The following is a 15,752-nucleotide window of genomic DNA, read 5'->3' on the forward strand; positions in this document are numbered from 1 at the left end:
ATGATACTTGCAGAAGACACACTGGCGGCTCTAGGAGGGGTTCTGGGCCTTCCCAGGCCTTCCCTTCCACTCTCACCCTGGCTTCTGAGTCCTGAGCTGTAGCTGCCCTGAGTTTTCTGAGCCAGGAAGGAAAGTTAGGATTCAGCGACCCCTTTTGGCAAATCCACGGGACAGCGCTGTGCTGGGAGGGGGGCCCACTGCTAGGAGAGAGCATCAGCTGAGGGAGTGGTGGGAAATGCAGGAGGTTGAGGGACATGAGGGTTTTCCTCTGGGCAAATCTTCGTTCCACCATCAACATTCACCTGGAGCTACGACTAATCAATTCCTCCATTCCTGTCATCCCTCACTAATTGGTTAGTTACCAATAATCATCAACAAACCCTAACCAAAACCCCTTGGAAAAATGGCAGAACCTGAGAAACCTGTAGTCCAGAAGGGGACCCAGACTTCGGATAATCGCATTATAGTATCATTCATCCACTCATTCATTTGTTCATTTGTAAATGTTACTGAGCTCCCCAATAGCCAATATGGTTCTTCGCATTTGAGAAAACAGCAATAAACAAAACCATCTGAGACCCTTGCTCTCATGGAGTTTAGAAGGGGGAACTGAAAAGAAACTGTAACATAATAAGTAAAGTTGCGGTACGTTTGAAGGGGAAAAGGCTAAAAAAAAAAAGGAAAGGTAGAATGGGCGGGGGAACTGCTGTGGGAGGTGGAGCAGTGTGTGGAATTACCTGGGTGGTCAGAGAAGGTGATTTGAGGAAAGACTTGAAGGAGGAGAGGGAGTGAGCCAGGCAGGTGTCTGGGAGCAGAGCAGTACGGGCGTTGCAGCCCAGCTAGAGCAGAGGCCTGAGCCCTGCCCACCTAGCCTGCTCTATACTGGAGGCAGTTTCACAGTGCAGCCTCCTGGGCCCAATGATGACCTCCTGACTCTGACCCTGAGTGGAGTCCAGGCACCTGCCCGTTAAACAAGCACCCACTGAAGTTGGAGAACAGTCACAAGGCAGGGTATTTTCAGACCACAGGCTGCTTTGGGTCTTGCTTCTCTTTGTCAGGCTCCAGGGAAGGAAGGACAGGAGCTGACCAGGGTGACACAGACTCAGTCATGGGGCAGTCCTACCTGTCATTTTGGCATGTCCTCCCATTTAGCCTTCACAGCACCCTCTGTGAGCTGGATGTCATGGCCTCCCCCCTCTCACAAGGAGAGACTGAGGACCTGCAAGGCTGGGGAGGTTTGCCAAGGACACAGAGCCAGTAGGGCTGGGGGTTGGGACCGACCCTCCTGACGATCACTCCAGTGCCTCCTTGTCAAGTTTTCCCTCTGCCCTAGGCTCACCATTTCAGATTGCTCTCAATCTCAGTCTTTTCAGAGGCAGAGAAAGTTAGTAGCTCATTTGTGATTTCAGTGAGATTCACTTGGTCCAGTGGTTCTCAAAGATTGGTAGGTATTCAAAGCACCTGTGATTTTGAGATACTTCCCTGGCCCTGGCCCTAGCCTACCTCCAACTGCCTGTAGGGTCTCCTTAGCTCTCCAGGTGGTGCCAATGCCACCAAAGTTTGAGAACCACAGCTCCAAGGTGGGGTGACCTCAGGTGTGGGCACTGCAGACCCTTTCTCTGTAATGGGGCCAAGGAAGGCCATTTTAGGTGATAGGGAGCTCCTGGAGAGATCCCCTCAAAAGGGAAAAGGTGGATCTCATTGTTGCCCTGAATAGCTCTTCTTAAAAGCAGAGCTGCTGGCCCAACACAGGAACCAAGCTTAGTGAGAGGAGGAGGATCCTGGAGCGGTGCCTGAGCCCTGGTCGTCAAGGTTGATTTCTTTGTGCGTAAGAATTTGGGACCAAAGAAGAGATGAGTGGAAACAGAGACCCACGTAAGTCTTGGTGGCAGGGTTGGGAGAGCTGTGGGATGTGGAGCGAGAGGATGGCTTTGGACCAGACACTGCCTGGGGCTTCCTAGACCCTCTCCAGCCAGTGGGGTTGGGCAGCGATGGACTTATTGGGCTTATACATCCCAAGGAGTGAATGCCAAGCCTTGAATACATGTGCATCCTTCCAGAAAGAAGCCTTGAGGGCGGTGGGGTCTGAGGGTAGTGGACTTCGTTTTAAAGCTCCCCTGACCCAAACTTGTGTTACCTCCTGCTTTTGGGCCTCAGGTTTCTCATCTGTAAAGTGAGGCTAATGGAGGTGCTCTCCTCATAGAGTCGTGTTGAGGATTCAATCACGTGTGTGTCCAAAGACCTTAGACCAGAGCCAGCCATTGATGATCATGTGTTTTCAGAGGGTTCCGTGTCCCCCAAAGTAACCTACGCCATTCATTCTCATGCTGGATATATTGGGCGACTTCGTTAAATTCAAAGGACTGTAATAAATTATGTCCTTAATTGCTCTATGTGAAAGTTGGGGAGAATTCTGACCTCCCAACATTTAGGACTAAATGAAAACAAAGCTGCCGTTAGCTGGGCAGTCGTTGGGCTCACCAATTAGGTAAATGATCCAGATTGAAAATGGGGATCTAGCATTTACTATTAAACTCTGTCTGGCATATACGTGCCACATAGGTGTAGCTACGTTACAATAAAACTGTAATTGCAGAAACATGAGGTGGGCCCCTAGCCTATAATTATACCAGTTTATCTTCTAAATCAGTGGTCCTCAACCTTGGCTGCACATTAGAATCACCTGGGAATCTTTTTTAAATCCTGATTTCTGGGCCCCATCCTCCAGAAATTCTGTTTCTTTGTTACTGTTTCTTTGTTGTAGCTCCAGCCCATAACAAAGAAATAGAATTTCTGGAGGATAGGGCCCAGGAATCAGGATTTTAAAAAGATTCCCAGGTGATTCTAATGTGCAGCCAAGGTTGAGAACCACTGTTCTAAATCATCTGTTAATTCTGTCTTCCAAGAAGACAGTAACAATCTGCAGAAAACAACAACCAAATTCCCAATCTCTAACCCTGATTTATTTCCTTGCCTAATGTTCTTGGCTAAGACTTCTGGTGCAATGTACAATTTTGAACACTGACAATGAATGAATGGCCTAATAATTCATTTAGAAGTTCAAACTCTTCAGATTTTCCCAATTAAGTAGGAAGCTGGTGTTTTGGCTGAGACTGTCTTTTGTTAAAGAGGTATCCATTCATCTTAAGTTTTCTAAGTCAAGAATCGGTGTCTAATTTTCTCAAATGTCTTTTTAGCATCTATAGGTGAAGTGATTTTTATCTTTTTAGGATTTTTTTAATGAAGTTAATATAAATGTAGAATTGAACTACCCTTCCATTCTCAGTTAACCCCACAAGGTTATCTTATCATGCTGTTGGATTTGTTTTAAGTGCTATTCAGCTTTTAAGTATTGATAATCTAATCACATGTGAGACTCATTCATAGTTCTTCCTTTACACTTCATTAAATTTGATGTCACTTTTTATAGTAAAACTAGAGGCCCACTCATGGAATTTATGCATGGGTAGGGTCCCTAGGCCTGGCTGGTGATCAGGGCCGATCGAGCTTCCTTCCCCCAGCTGCCAGCTGCTGACCAGGGCTTTCTTTCACTCTGTGCCGCCCCCTGGTGGTCAGCGCACATCATAGTGAGCAGTCGAACTCCCGAGTGGACAATTTGCATATTAGCCTTTTATTATATAGGATGTGGATTCTTTTCCTTTCCTCTAGCACAGGGTAAGTAGTATTGGAACAATATATTATTTTAAATACATGCTAGAATTCCCCTTGCAGGCTTGCACCTGAAGGTCAGGAGAGTCAATGTTGCTGCAGTACGTGGTTTCCTTTTTTCTCTGCAGGTTCAGGCCAGCCTCCTAAGGCCAAAACTAAATGCCAGAATGTGAGTCACCAATCAGACACCCTTCACAGGCCCCACCCCCGGGTGATGAAAGTGATCCAGCGTCTGCGTAAGATCATAAATGAGTACATCCTGCAGCTGGAGAGCAGGCACCAGCAGGAGGACCTGGAGCAGGAGGAGCAACAGCACAGCCAGAACATCAGGGACCAGGAAGCCATCCTCGTCCATTTAATGTGCGAGGTGGTCAACCTCTTACACTCCGGAGCCTCAAGTAGACTGGAGCTCCAACCGCCTCGCCTTTCCCTGGACTCAAGGGGTGGTGCTGGAGGTGGGCAGCAGGCCCAGTCATCCAGGGAGCCTGACCAGCTAAGTCACCAACTGAGTGATTCGGAAACTGCATTCAACAGCTGTGACCTATCCAACCGTGGGATTGACCTCTCTGCCTTATACAAGTCCAACCTCCAGGACTTCATAGCCTACCAAGGAGACAAATACCATGAGGACAAGAACACCTCGGTGAGGATGTGGGTGGTGGGAAGGGCACACTAGAGAGGCCCAGTCACTAGGATTTACTGAGTCCTGTGCCAAGTACTGTGCTCTCTCGCTTACTCTTCCCAGCCTTATGAAGTAGGTGGTATTTTCCCTTTATGGATAAGGGGATGGGCTCAAAATAGAGTGACATGCCCAAGAAAGGTGAAGGGCTGAGACTGGGTTCCCTTCTTCCCTTCTGCTTTCCCTAATCCCTGCTCTTACCTTCTAGGAGTCACTGTGATCACAGTAGAAGTGGGCCTGTTCCTATGGGACCCAGTCTAGAAATGATAGTCATCAGCCATGAGGATTTAAAGATTAATGATGTTTCAAAGAGCACTAAGGGGATACCAGGTTTGGGTGGTCTGGGAAGGTGTCTTAAAGACTGAATCAGCCAGAGTTAGTGGGATGTGGGGACCTTTGGGGTCCTTCAACAACATGTGTGAAGCTTTAGGTGGAAAGGGCTTGGAGTGAATGGAAAAGGAGGCCCATCTGGATAGAGTATGGGCAATGAGGGCTGTGACAAGAAGTGTGGACAGGGGTAGGACAGGGGTAGGATATTATCCTAAGGGTGACAGGGAGTCAATGAAAGTTTTTCAGCAAGGGATGTTCAGAACAGCTCTCTAGCCAAAGGGTGGAGGACAGCACGAGTATATCATCTCTCTGCTTCTAGCTGAGTGACATGTGCTCAGTGGCCATGTGCTTTTCTGGGGGCCAAGTGAGTCAGATACCCCGTGGGACTCTGAAGAACTATAGCTCCTGTAATAACTTGAAAGGCCTGCACATGGAAATGGGAATAACAAGAGATGGGTATGTGGTACTTATGGATCCAGGCTCTGGGCAGGCAGGTAGAGTCTGTCCATCACCAAGGACATATGGCAAGGGTAAACTAGAGAGTCAAAGTCACTAGGATTTACTGAGTCCTGTGCCAAGCACTGTGCTCTCTTGCTTACTCTTCCTGGCCCTATAAGGTAGATGGTATTGATCCTTATAGATAAGGGAATGGGCATAAATAGTGACATGCCTAAGAAAGGTGAAGGGTTCCCCTCTTTCTCTCTGGTTTCTTTCCCTGAGAAAGTTTACTTGTCCTTTCTTAGCTTCACTCCCTTTAAAGCAGGAATCATCATAGAACCCTTTTCTTAGGAGTTGTGAGAATGAAGGCAATGAACAGGAAGCACTTAGCCTAATGATAGCCTATTGATTCTAGTCAATAAGAATCAAGTGACTGGTCACTGGTATGTAACTATCTCTATGGCTCTAAAGGGGGATATTGTAAGCTGTATGATTTGGGGGCTGTGAATTGCCTCATGGGACAGTGAGCTCTCCCCTTTGGAAATCATCCGGGAAGAGTACTTTTTGACATGTTTAAAGGGTTCATCTAGGCTGGGCAGGAGGACTGATCTCAGATTCCTTTCATCAGCAGGGCTTCATTAACCTTGGCCTCAGTGAGAACAAGCTCTGCATTGATCTGCTGACTGAAAGGGTAAGCCAAGTTCCGGGCTTGCTGGGGCCCATATTCAGGCCCAGTCCCCCTAGCATGTGGTAGCTATAGGAGTGGGACTTAGGCGATTGGGAAAGGGAGTGAGGAAACGGCTTCTAGAATAGCATGTGTCATCTCCTGGATTTTCTGATTGTTCAAAGCTATTCTTTGGATGTGTATATTTTGGGTAGAATGACAAGGGAGCCCCTGGCCCAAGTGTACAGTTGGAGAGGTTGTTAATTCAGCAGTTCTCAGTAAGTTATCCATTTGTGTGATCTGATAAGAAGGTCAGGGCCTCCCTTCCTTGAGGAGCATGCAGCATGTGTCCCCATTGTCCTCTGGGAGGCCCTGTGTTGTAGGGCAAATGCCCACCTGCATCCTAGGAGTAGGATGAAGACTGTGGGGCTTCCCTGGTCTGGCTGTCCTCATGCTTTATTTGTCAACAGTTGAGTCGGAGTGACATGAACTACATTGATGATGACCTTCTGCAATATCCTGATTGGAGAGGACATGCATTGTAAGTAACTTCCAGATCTATGGCCTCCTGGTCCACAGGCACCAGTTCTCAGGCAGGGAAGAACTCAAAGTATCAGGTTCTTGGTTGGCTACCTCTGTTTCTTTCAATGAAACCTCTAGAAAATGTCTAGAACACAATTTAGGAGGCAGCCTGGTATAATAAAAATAGCCCAAGCTCTCACACTAATTGTCTGTCACCTCGGGAATCAATAATCTTTGTCAGTAACCCTGTAACATGAGATTAGACGCCTTGCTCTTTGGAAAAGACTGAAGTCTAGATACTGAATATGAAAGGGCTCCTGGGCCTGAAACCACAAGATCTCTCTGGGTCTGTCTACAGCCTGAGGGCAGAAGTAGCCCGGTTCCTGACCTACTACTGCAAGGCACCTGAGCAGCTTGATCCCAAAAATGTGAGTCAGTTTCCCAGCCTCACTTATCTCCAAGTGGGGAGATGTATTCTTAAGGTGCCTGCCTTTCCTAAAGGGTCCAGGGAGAACCAGCAGAGGCCTTCAGGGCCAAGATGGAATAAAAGCCAATGGATTCCAACTTTGGAGGCTCCTGGTCCCTGTCCCTACTGAGTGGGTGGGAGACAGAGGGACTAGCCCAGCCGTGGGCAAACTACGGCCCGTGCGTTTGAAATGAATAAAACTAAAAAAAAGAAAAAAAAAAAAAAAAGACTGTACCCTTTTATGTAATGATGTTTACTTTGAATTTATATTAGTTCACACAAACACTCCATCCATGCTTTTGTTCCGGCCCTCCGGTCCAGTTTAAGAACCCATTGTGGCCCTCGAGTCAAAAAGTTTGTCCCACCCCTGGACTAGTCCATCATTCATGGAGATTGGGTTTTTACTTCTACCTTCTGTGCATCTTCTTCAGGTGGTTGTTCTCAATAGCTCCCTCTCTGTCTTCTTGACTCTGACCATGGTGCTGTGTGATCCAGGTGGTAAGTTGATGGGCTCTGCTTTCCCTCAGGGAAATAGCAGCACACAGGCACTGGGCCTCGAAAAGAAGAGCATCTTGACTCAAGGCCCTTGCCCTAAAATGCCGGGACTCTCCTACACTGGTTATATTTTCCTGCTGTTTCTATAGGAGTGAGGGATTTGCATCCCCACTTAATGAGGAAGGAAATCAAGGGAGGGTCCTCAAGGAGGTATGCCCTTGGGAATGGTGATGGTGAGAATCAACCCATTATATTAGCTGGGATTTGGGGCTCAATTCCAATACAGAGAGCCCTGGTAAACTGGCTTAAACTATATAGAATTTCTATCACCTTCTCCTCCTCCAAAACAATGTCTATTGAGTTCTAGATCAAATAAGACTGAAAGATCTGTTCTCAGTGTCCCTCTTAACAATGTCTGAGCAAGGGTCTCGGACTTTAATGAGCTTTGGCTGCTTGGAAGGGAGTTACCAAGGTGGCCAGTTTCATTCAAATCAGTAGGTCCTCGGTTAGTTCATGAATAAGGCCAAATGATGGGAGGAGAAGCATACTTGAGACCACCAGATGTAGATAACATGAGTCACATGGAGAGAAAGAGCCCTCCGTGTGCAGGGGCCTCAGCCTCTGGTGTTTGCCCTGGAACTGACCAGAAGTTGTAAATGTTCAGTGCTCACCATGCTAGCAGGGTAGGCTTGATTTGCACCTTGGTTTCTGAGCCATTCAGAGCACTGTTCTTCCTTTGTTTCCTTCTATAGTGTAGCCCCAAAGCAAGGACACTTGAGTTTTGTTCCCCAAATATTGTTTATAAGAATGGCTACCTTTTACAGAGCCTGAGCCCCAAAGCATTTCCCCAAGTAGCAGGGATTTCCCAAGTAACCTACCCTGTCAGAGTTGCTGCTGGTCTGGGGGTCATGTGGGTGTGGTGGGTCTGACCGAGAGACCCTGGACTGACAGCCTTGTCTCCCTGTGCTTCCAGATGCCTTTCTGATCCCCACCCCCTTCTATTCTGGCCTCACATTAACTGCCCGCCTGTATTCAAAAGTTGAGCTGATTCATGTCCACCTGCAGAGGAAGGTCAGAATGGGGCCCTTTTCCTGCTCAGCCCACCATGGCAATGAAATGTTCTGGGTGCATTCCAAGGTTTGTGGGTGGGGCTAGCCTTCCTGCCATGTAAGTGATGATGGGGTGAGGATGGACAAATCGGCACTAGAGGGCCTGATTGGTACCCTGGGTATGAAGGCCAAGGATTATTCATGGTTTATGGGAATGAGGGATCAAAGCTTAGAAGCAGTCAGATGGGCGCTCCTCAGGCAGTGTTTGTGTTCCAGATCACTGAGGCGGACACCCAGCCATTCCAGCTGATTGTGGACATGTTGGAGAAAGCCCTGCTGGAGGCTAAGTTTAAGGTAAGGAGAGGACCACGGGTCAGGGTGGGCACTGCTGCCCTGAAGGGGGTTTAGTGCTGAGACTCTGCTACAACCTCCTCAGCAAGAGCATGGGGGCTCCTTCTTCAGAAGAGGCAATGCCCCAGTGGCATGTCCCTCTGGGAGCCCTGAGCTTTCTCAGTGGCAGTCCCCAGTGCTACTTCCTGCTCTGCCCTGGGGGCAGTATGGTAGTTGCTTCAGGGTTCTATGTAGACCTTGGTTATGTGACCTATATTGGGTGTCCTGACTGATATTGGCTGAATGTGAAGTATTTGTGTTCATTGGGTTATGTTTGGTTCTTTCAGGGGAAAAAGGTCAGAGGTCTTGTTCTCTTCAACCCCAATAATTCTCTGGGAGACATTGACAGTTTGGACTCACTGAAGGAATACCTGGAATTTGCCAAGAGGTAGGGGTTTAACCCTTAAAATTAAACAAGTTGCCATCGGTCATGGACAAGAAGTCAGAACCAGAAATAATTTTCCCTAACTATGCTTACTGCTTATTGTACTCTGCAAAGTGGTGTACAACTAACTGAAATGGGAACGAAGGAAAATGCAACCACATGCTTACAGCTTCCACCAATCTTTCCCCCCCCAATTTCTTTCTAGTATTTTCCATGTGCAGACATCTACGTAACAATCATCCTATAGTTTTGTTACTCAGCCACTTGTAGCATGAGCGCTTTTCCAGCATCTACTTCCCAAACTACTTGGCCTGAGATGCCAGGGAAGAGAGACTGTTGGACGATTTGGGGTGAAGATAAAGACACATCCCCACAGAACTTTATGTCCCACTCCTAAGAACATGTTCACGTCTGACATGTCTGGAGTCCCTAAATAGCCCTGTTAGGAGTAGATAGTCTTCTATTCTCTAGAAGAGAGGCACTTATCTAAGCCTCATAACTAACCCAGACCAATTAATGGTGAAGCATGGGGATAAAAGGAAGAACATTGCAAGTCCTGGGTTAGAATTTGACAGAACTGGGTTCAAGTCCCTGCTTCAAAACCTGCCGATAGAAGGTATTAACTTTGTCTCAGAAACTAGTTTTCTCATCTGTGAAATGGAGAGAACAGTACTACCTCAGAGGGCCAATGGGAGAATAAACACAATGTGCATATAAGTCTTAACCCACTTAACACCACGAAGTGGCCTCTGCTTGAGGATTGAAAGGTTCAGTAAGATTTTCTCCTGTGTGTCTTTTGTATTCTATGCCTTCCAAGTACTCCCTAGCCATGTGTAAGGTCCTTTCTGGTGCACCAGCCCCTCTGCCTCACCATGATCTTTGGTGGATGGGCTGCTGGGGCAATAGGAGGATCTGATCTGTATCCAGAACTGACCATAACAGAAAGGGAGTTAAGATTCGAGAGAGAACCTTGATGTTTTCACTTTTCTGCCTAACTTGCAGGCACAACCTACATGTGATTATTGATGAGACTTCCATGCTGTCTGAGTTTCGTGAGTCCATCCCATCCCACAGTGTTCTGAGCATGAAAAGGTGAGTTAGTCTCAGTTGGAGTGGGAATAAGAGCATTAGCTTCCTGCTTTTGCACAGTGATTTCATGTGTCATAAATTTACCTGGCTAAGTTTCAGGAGTTGAGTTAAATGTGGAAATAAACAAAGTATGATCTTTCGTCCTAAGTACCTTTGATCTAAATACCATGTTGTATATGAGATACTTGAGGGCAAGGTAGAAATAAAGATAAACCTCTATAAAAGGTCTAGGTAGTGGACCTCAAGCCAGTTCCCAATTCCCACACACAGACCTTAAGACTTCAGCACTCAAACATTTCTCCATAACCTTGATTGTACTGTCTCCTCTCCAGTTTGCCTGACCCCAACAGGACACATGTGATCTGGGGCACCAGTAAGGTGAGTCCCAACAGCCTATCCTTGGGTTGGGAAGGAATGGGAGCCAGGAACATAAGGTATTCCCTCCCTTACTCTCTTCCTCTAGAGTTTTGGGATCTCTGGCTTCCGTTTTGGCACTCTGTACACCCACAACAAGGAGGTGGTCTCTGCCATAGGTGCTTTTGGCTTCCTCCACGGCATCTCTGGCATCACCCAGCACAAGCTGTGTCGGCTGCTCCAGGACAGAGGTACTGAGCTCCATCCAGGCATCTTGGTGCTCAGGGCCACGGGGGATTCCTGGGTCTGCTTGGGCCTCTGACATGCCTTCAGTCCCCTGACATTCTGTTCGCTGTCTCAGGTGTCATGGTGGAGGACAGGAAGTTTGAAGGAAGGCAGGATGCAGCTCAGAGGGGGCACTAGGATGTAGACAGAAGCGGGAGGCGCTGGTCTAAAAGCCAGGATGGGCTTTAATTTCTGGCTGTCTGGTCGCTCGTGCTCTGCCTGGAAAGGGGATAGACAATCATATGCAGACTTCAGGGGGAACTTCAGAAATCCGTCCTTATGTCAAGGCCTCTTTCCCCTTTCCAATACTCTGCTTGCTCAGGCAAAGATTACAAAGAAATAAGTGCCCTGACTCCTCAAGTCTGACCTAACTTCACCTGCCAAGGTGGCCAAGGAAGCGCTGCCATTTGGGCAAGTTGCTGTGGCTACATCTATGGCCCTTGGGTTCTTCTGCCCCTTGGATCTGATGTGAATGCTGGCTTCAGGGAGAACTTCCCTCTTTAGTGCCATGGCCCAAACATAGAGAAGGGCCCCTTTCTTTAATTCCCTATAGAACAGATGCCAGTCTAGCAGATTTAAATTAAAAGCTGGGATATCTATAATAAACTGGGATATCTGTAATAATAAAAGCATAATATGCTAATTAGACCAGACAGCTGAATGACCTTATGGATGTCCTTCCGGATGAAGCCACAGTGGCAGGAGGCAAGGCAGAGGCAGTTAGGGGCATCAGGCAGGCAGGTGAGCAGTTTGGTGTGATCAGGCAGGCAGGCAACTGGTTAGGGGCTACCAGGCAGGCAGGTGAGCGGTTAGGAGTGATGAGGCAGGCAGAGTGGCTAGGGGCGATGATGCAGGCAGGCAGAGGGGTTAGGGTGATGAGGCAGGCAAGCAGAGGGGTTAGGGGTGATCAGGCAGGTAGGCAGAGAGGTTAGGGGTGGTCAGGAAGGCAGGCAGGCAAGCAGTTAGGAGCCAGAGGTCCCGGATTGCGAGAAAGTGCAGGCCGGGCTGAGGGACACCAACCTCCATGCACGAATTTCATGCACCGGGCCTCTAGTAATTAAATAAATGAAAGTAACCAAATAATCTGGTTGAGAAAACGACTTAACTTTAATCTTTGGGTGAGTAAAAGTATAGATAGGAGAAATCCAATTACCTGTTTCCCTACATGGTGCCAGGCCCTTTGATATTTGGCAGAAACCAGGTTCCCAGCCCTGTGAACATGGCTATCAATTTGGGAATTACATGGGAGCTTAAATGCCAATGTGTGGGCTCCACCCCAAAGTTCTGACTTAGGTGATCTGGGGATATAACCTGGCCATGAGCATTTTCACAAGCTCCCCTGGTGGTTCTATGTGCTGCCAATGCTGAGAACAACTGGGCTAAGATCATCGCCAAATACCTCAAAGTCCACTGTGTGAGGCTGTAAGGCAGGAGGTATGGGGAGCTGTGAGTTCCTGCTTCTTGCTCATTTGACAACAGCAGCATCAAACCATTATAGGAGGATGCCCTGACTCTAAACTCAAACAGAACTGTAAACTCAAACAGAACACTCCTACAGGTTTACTGAGAAGCCTAGTGTCTCCTCCACAGCTGTAGGTAGGTAGGAGGTGAGTTTTGAATATGGATTCCATCAGCTCAGATATAGTACAGAGTCAGTCTTGGACAGAAATAGCTGCCAGGAAGTCCAGGTAGGGAGCATGTGGCAAAGAATTCTTGGCAGTTCTGTGTCACAGGACCTGTGACAGCATTCTCCCCTATCACCATCCAGAATGGATTGACAACGTGTACCTGCCCACTAATCGCTCCCGGATGCAGGAAGCTCACAGGTACATCACCAACAAGTTGAAGACAATGAAGGTCCCTTTTCTTAGTCATGGCTCTGGCCTCTATATCTGGGTCAACTTGAAAGAGGTGAGCTCTGGAAATGAGGACAGGTGTCCTTGGGCAGACCTGCCTGCTAGGTCTTGGGCTCAGCTCTGTCCCTCTGCCTTCCCTAGTACCTGGACCCATGCACATTTGAGGAAGAGCAGCTCCTTTATCGCCGCTTCCTGGACAACAAGCTCCTATTGGCCCCTGGCAAGGCCTACATGTGTAAGGAGCCTGGCTGGTTCCGCCTCACCTTTTCGGATAAGCCCCTCCGCCTGAAAGTCGGTGAGTGGTGTTGACATTCCAATCCTGGTGCCTTCCACTCCTGTAATCCAATAGCTGAGCCCTCCTTATTGGCCTTGAGTAGCTATAGCTACAGCTCATCTATACCATAGGTGGTTTGCACTTTCATATTTTGATTAAGTTCCTTTGCAAAGCAGGGCACTAATCAGAAGTGGTCCTCTGCCCTGTGGGGCTTGAGTTAGTAAGTGTGATAAATAGGATGTCCCTGGATGTTATTCTATGGAGGCAGATTCTGCTCTGAAGGTTATGAGAACAGAACAATGATGTGTTGCATTCCACCACATGCTGGACACTGTTCTACCTGCAGGGAATTGAGCAGTGAAGAAAGAGCATTTATGTTATAAAATTTTTGAGCCACTGAGGAGAATAGACTATTTGAAGGGACACTAGAGGCAATAGAAACGTTGAGTCCAAGTCTATTGCCAGGTTACAGGATTTGAAATGAGACAAAGTGTCTTGCAGCACATGCTGTGTCATTGAAGCTAAAAATGAGCTATCAGGGATGTTGTGGGTAGACTTAGAAATGCATCCCAAAGAAGGGTAGGCTGAAGTTCCACATTCCTGAAGAGTGGCTCCGTGATGGTGTACCATGACCTGGGGATGTCCGGGGCCCACCTGAAAACCCACTAATTCTATTTCTATCTCCATTTGGACCCTAAAGCCATGCAGCGGTTCTCTGAGGCGCTAACCGATAAGAAGCAGAATTGGATAGAGAAACAACTGGAGGATGCACTGGTGGAAAGTGTGTCCTCCCCATCCACCGGGCGATCCAGCTCATCCTCCAGCTCATCCTCCTTTGTAAACCTGGATACCTCTCATTTTTGAGAACTTGATTTTTTTTACTCTTTGCTAGCCATTGTTTGAGAGCAAATGTTTTTATGGGGTTGGGGTTGGAAATCCTAGAGAAACAAAGGGAGCTTTCTGCTTCCCTATTTTATTTATTTATTTATTTTTCCATAATACAAATTTATTGTTGCACAAATGTACAGTGTTTGAACAGAAAAAGCCTCGCTGTCGCGTAGAAAGAGGACTTGAAGCAGCAGGTGGGAAGCAGGGTGGCTCCGGGATGTCAGGTGTGTGGTTACCGCTCTGCTCAATGTATGTGGAGATGTCCCTTTCTTCAGGAAGCTCCGCCACATTGACTTCAAACCTACCCTGAACATCACTGAGGATTTTGGCATCCTTGTCATGAGACACAAAAGTGATAGTCAGCCTTTGGTGCCAAAGCGACCGGCACGGGCCACCCAGTGGATGTAGGTGTCCGATTCCTCAGGCATGTCATAATTGAAGACGACGTTGACTCGCTCAATGTCCATCCCTGCCTCCCTATTTAGATGGGTTTATTTTTGTATTTGAAACCTAATAAAGTTCATATTCTCTTAAATTCCAGGCCTGTTTTGTTTCTTCCTCACTCTTCATAATCACCTTTGGGAACTATTAATTTTTTTTGTCCTTTTTATTTTTAAATTCCAAGGCAGGTTATACATGAAGAATAGAGTCTGGGGCAGGCAAGGAAGCAAGGGATAAAAAGACCCCTCATTGAAGGAGGTTTTCTAGGGTTGGATGCAGTGTTCCAGAGAACCCTACCGAAATCACAGCCACCTTCCACGCGAGTTGCCAAATGGCAGGGTGGTGATATAATTGCAGATGTTCCTGCTTAAATACAGGCTCTTTCCCTTCTTGCCTTTTCAAAAAGCTTTTAAAATGAATCTCTGGTGCCAAGCCTGGGGTCTTCCATTTTCCTCTCTAGCCTCTTTGGCTGTTCAAATAACACCACCCATGAGTGTTTCTGCAAAGCCCTTGCTCGCTTGGGCTTCAGTCAGAGCACTGGTTCTGTGAAGTAGACAGAGCAGTGACTACCCTCATTTTATAGACAAAGAGCTTTCAGCGCTAATAGATGGCTTTGGTCAGTCCCTTGAGTTTGTGACCATCCTCTCGTTTGGGTCCAGGTTTGGTGGTTATTGTTCCTTGATGACAATCTTCTGATTTTGTGTTTTTTAATCAAAAAGCGTAAGAACAAATCATGATTCTTCCAGTTGTTTTTTTCTCTACACGTGGTTTTTTAGAAATCAATGATGGCTAATAGAAACAGAAAGGAATTCATTGGATGAATGAGGGAGCTCATGGAATCAGAAAAGAAGGTACATGGAAACCAGAGATGCTCTTGGGATCTTTGAAATGGCAGCTAATATACAATCCTCAAAGGCAGTTTGCTATACACAGATTCACATCTACAAGTATATACATACTAGAGGCCTGGTGCACAAAATTTGTGCGGGGGGAGGGTGTCCCCTAAGCCCAGCCTGCATCCTTACCAATCTGGGCTTAAACCGGCAGTGGGGCATCCCTCTCACAATCCGGGACCACTGGCTCCTAACTGTTAGCCTGCCTGCCTGATCGCTCCTAACTGTCCCCACTGTTGGCCTGGTCACCCCCAACTGCCTCCCCTGCCAGCCTGGTTGCCCCATGCAGCCTGTTCGGTCATCCGTTCGGTTGCAACGGTCACTTAGGCTTTTATATATAGAAATCATATGTATAATATCTTTGGAAAACATAGCCTAGAACAAAGGCAGTCAGGGCCCCTGCCTGCAAGACAAGCAATAATGTGAGAGACCCAGAAAGAACCATCACCCAACAATACTGTGATCTTGTTAAATTCACTTATTAGCTCTCATTGTTTTGTGTGTGTTTTTTGGGGGGGGGGGGGGTGGGGAGGCGTTTCTTTGAATTTTCAATGTACACGATTATGTTGCTAATAAAGGTCATTG

At 47.3% G+C, this 15,752-nt stretch overlaps 1 protein-coding gene across 1 annotated transcript; it reads left to right on the forward strand.

Annotated features, from left to right (window-relative positions):
* Nucleotides 1–1,853: 1,853 nt before the first annotated feature.
* LOC139017684 (probable inactive 1-aminocyclopropane-1-carboxylate synthase-like protein 2) lies at nt 1,854–13,809 on the forward strand. The gene is made up of 15 exons (XM_070426290.1): nt 1,854–1,875; nt 3,798–4,312; nt 5,748–5,807; nt 6,251–6,321; nt 6,661–6,730; nt 7,200–7,266; nt 8,237–8,334; nt 8,589–8,666; nt 8,990–9,090; nt 10,090–10,179; nt 10,509–10,554; nt 10,640–10,781; nt 12,584–12,726; nt 12,813–12,966; nt 13,646–13,809. The coding sequence occupies exons 1-15, from the start codon at nt 1,854–1,856 to the stop codon at nt 13,807–13,809; spliced, it is 1,821 nt and encodes a 606-aa protein (XP_070282391.1).
* The last annotated feature ends 1,943 nt before the right edge of the window (nt 13,810–15,752 follow it).

This window comes from Myotis yumanensis, unplaced genomic scaffold, assembly GCF_028538775.1.
Source record: "Myotis yumanensis isolate MYYU_CA2020_CCGP unplaced genomic scaffold, mMyoYum1.0.hap1 SCAF_10, whole genome shotgun sequence".
In the NCBI taxonomy this organism is placed as follows: Eukaryota; Metazoa; Chordata; class Mammalia; order Chiroptera; family Vespertilionidae; genus Myotis; species Myotis yumanensis.

Bases quoted from the DNA above. Each gene is read 5' to 3' on its own strand.
- LOC139017684 (XM_070426290.1), top strand. From the start codon at position 1,854: ATGAGTGGAAACAGAGACCCAC. The intron at 9,091-10,089 runs GTAGGGGTTTAA...CCTAACTTGCAG, and splicing joins TACCTGGAATTTGCCAAGAG to GCACAACCTACATGTGATTA. The intron at 12,727-12,812 runs GTGAGCTCTGGA...TGCCTTCCCTAG, and splicing joins TCTGGGTCAACTTGAAAGAG to TACCTGGACCCATGCACATT.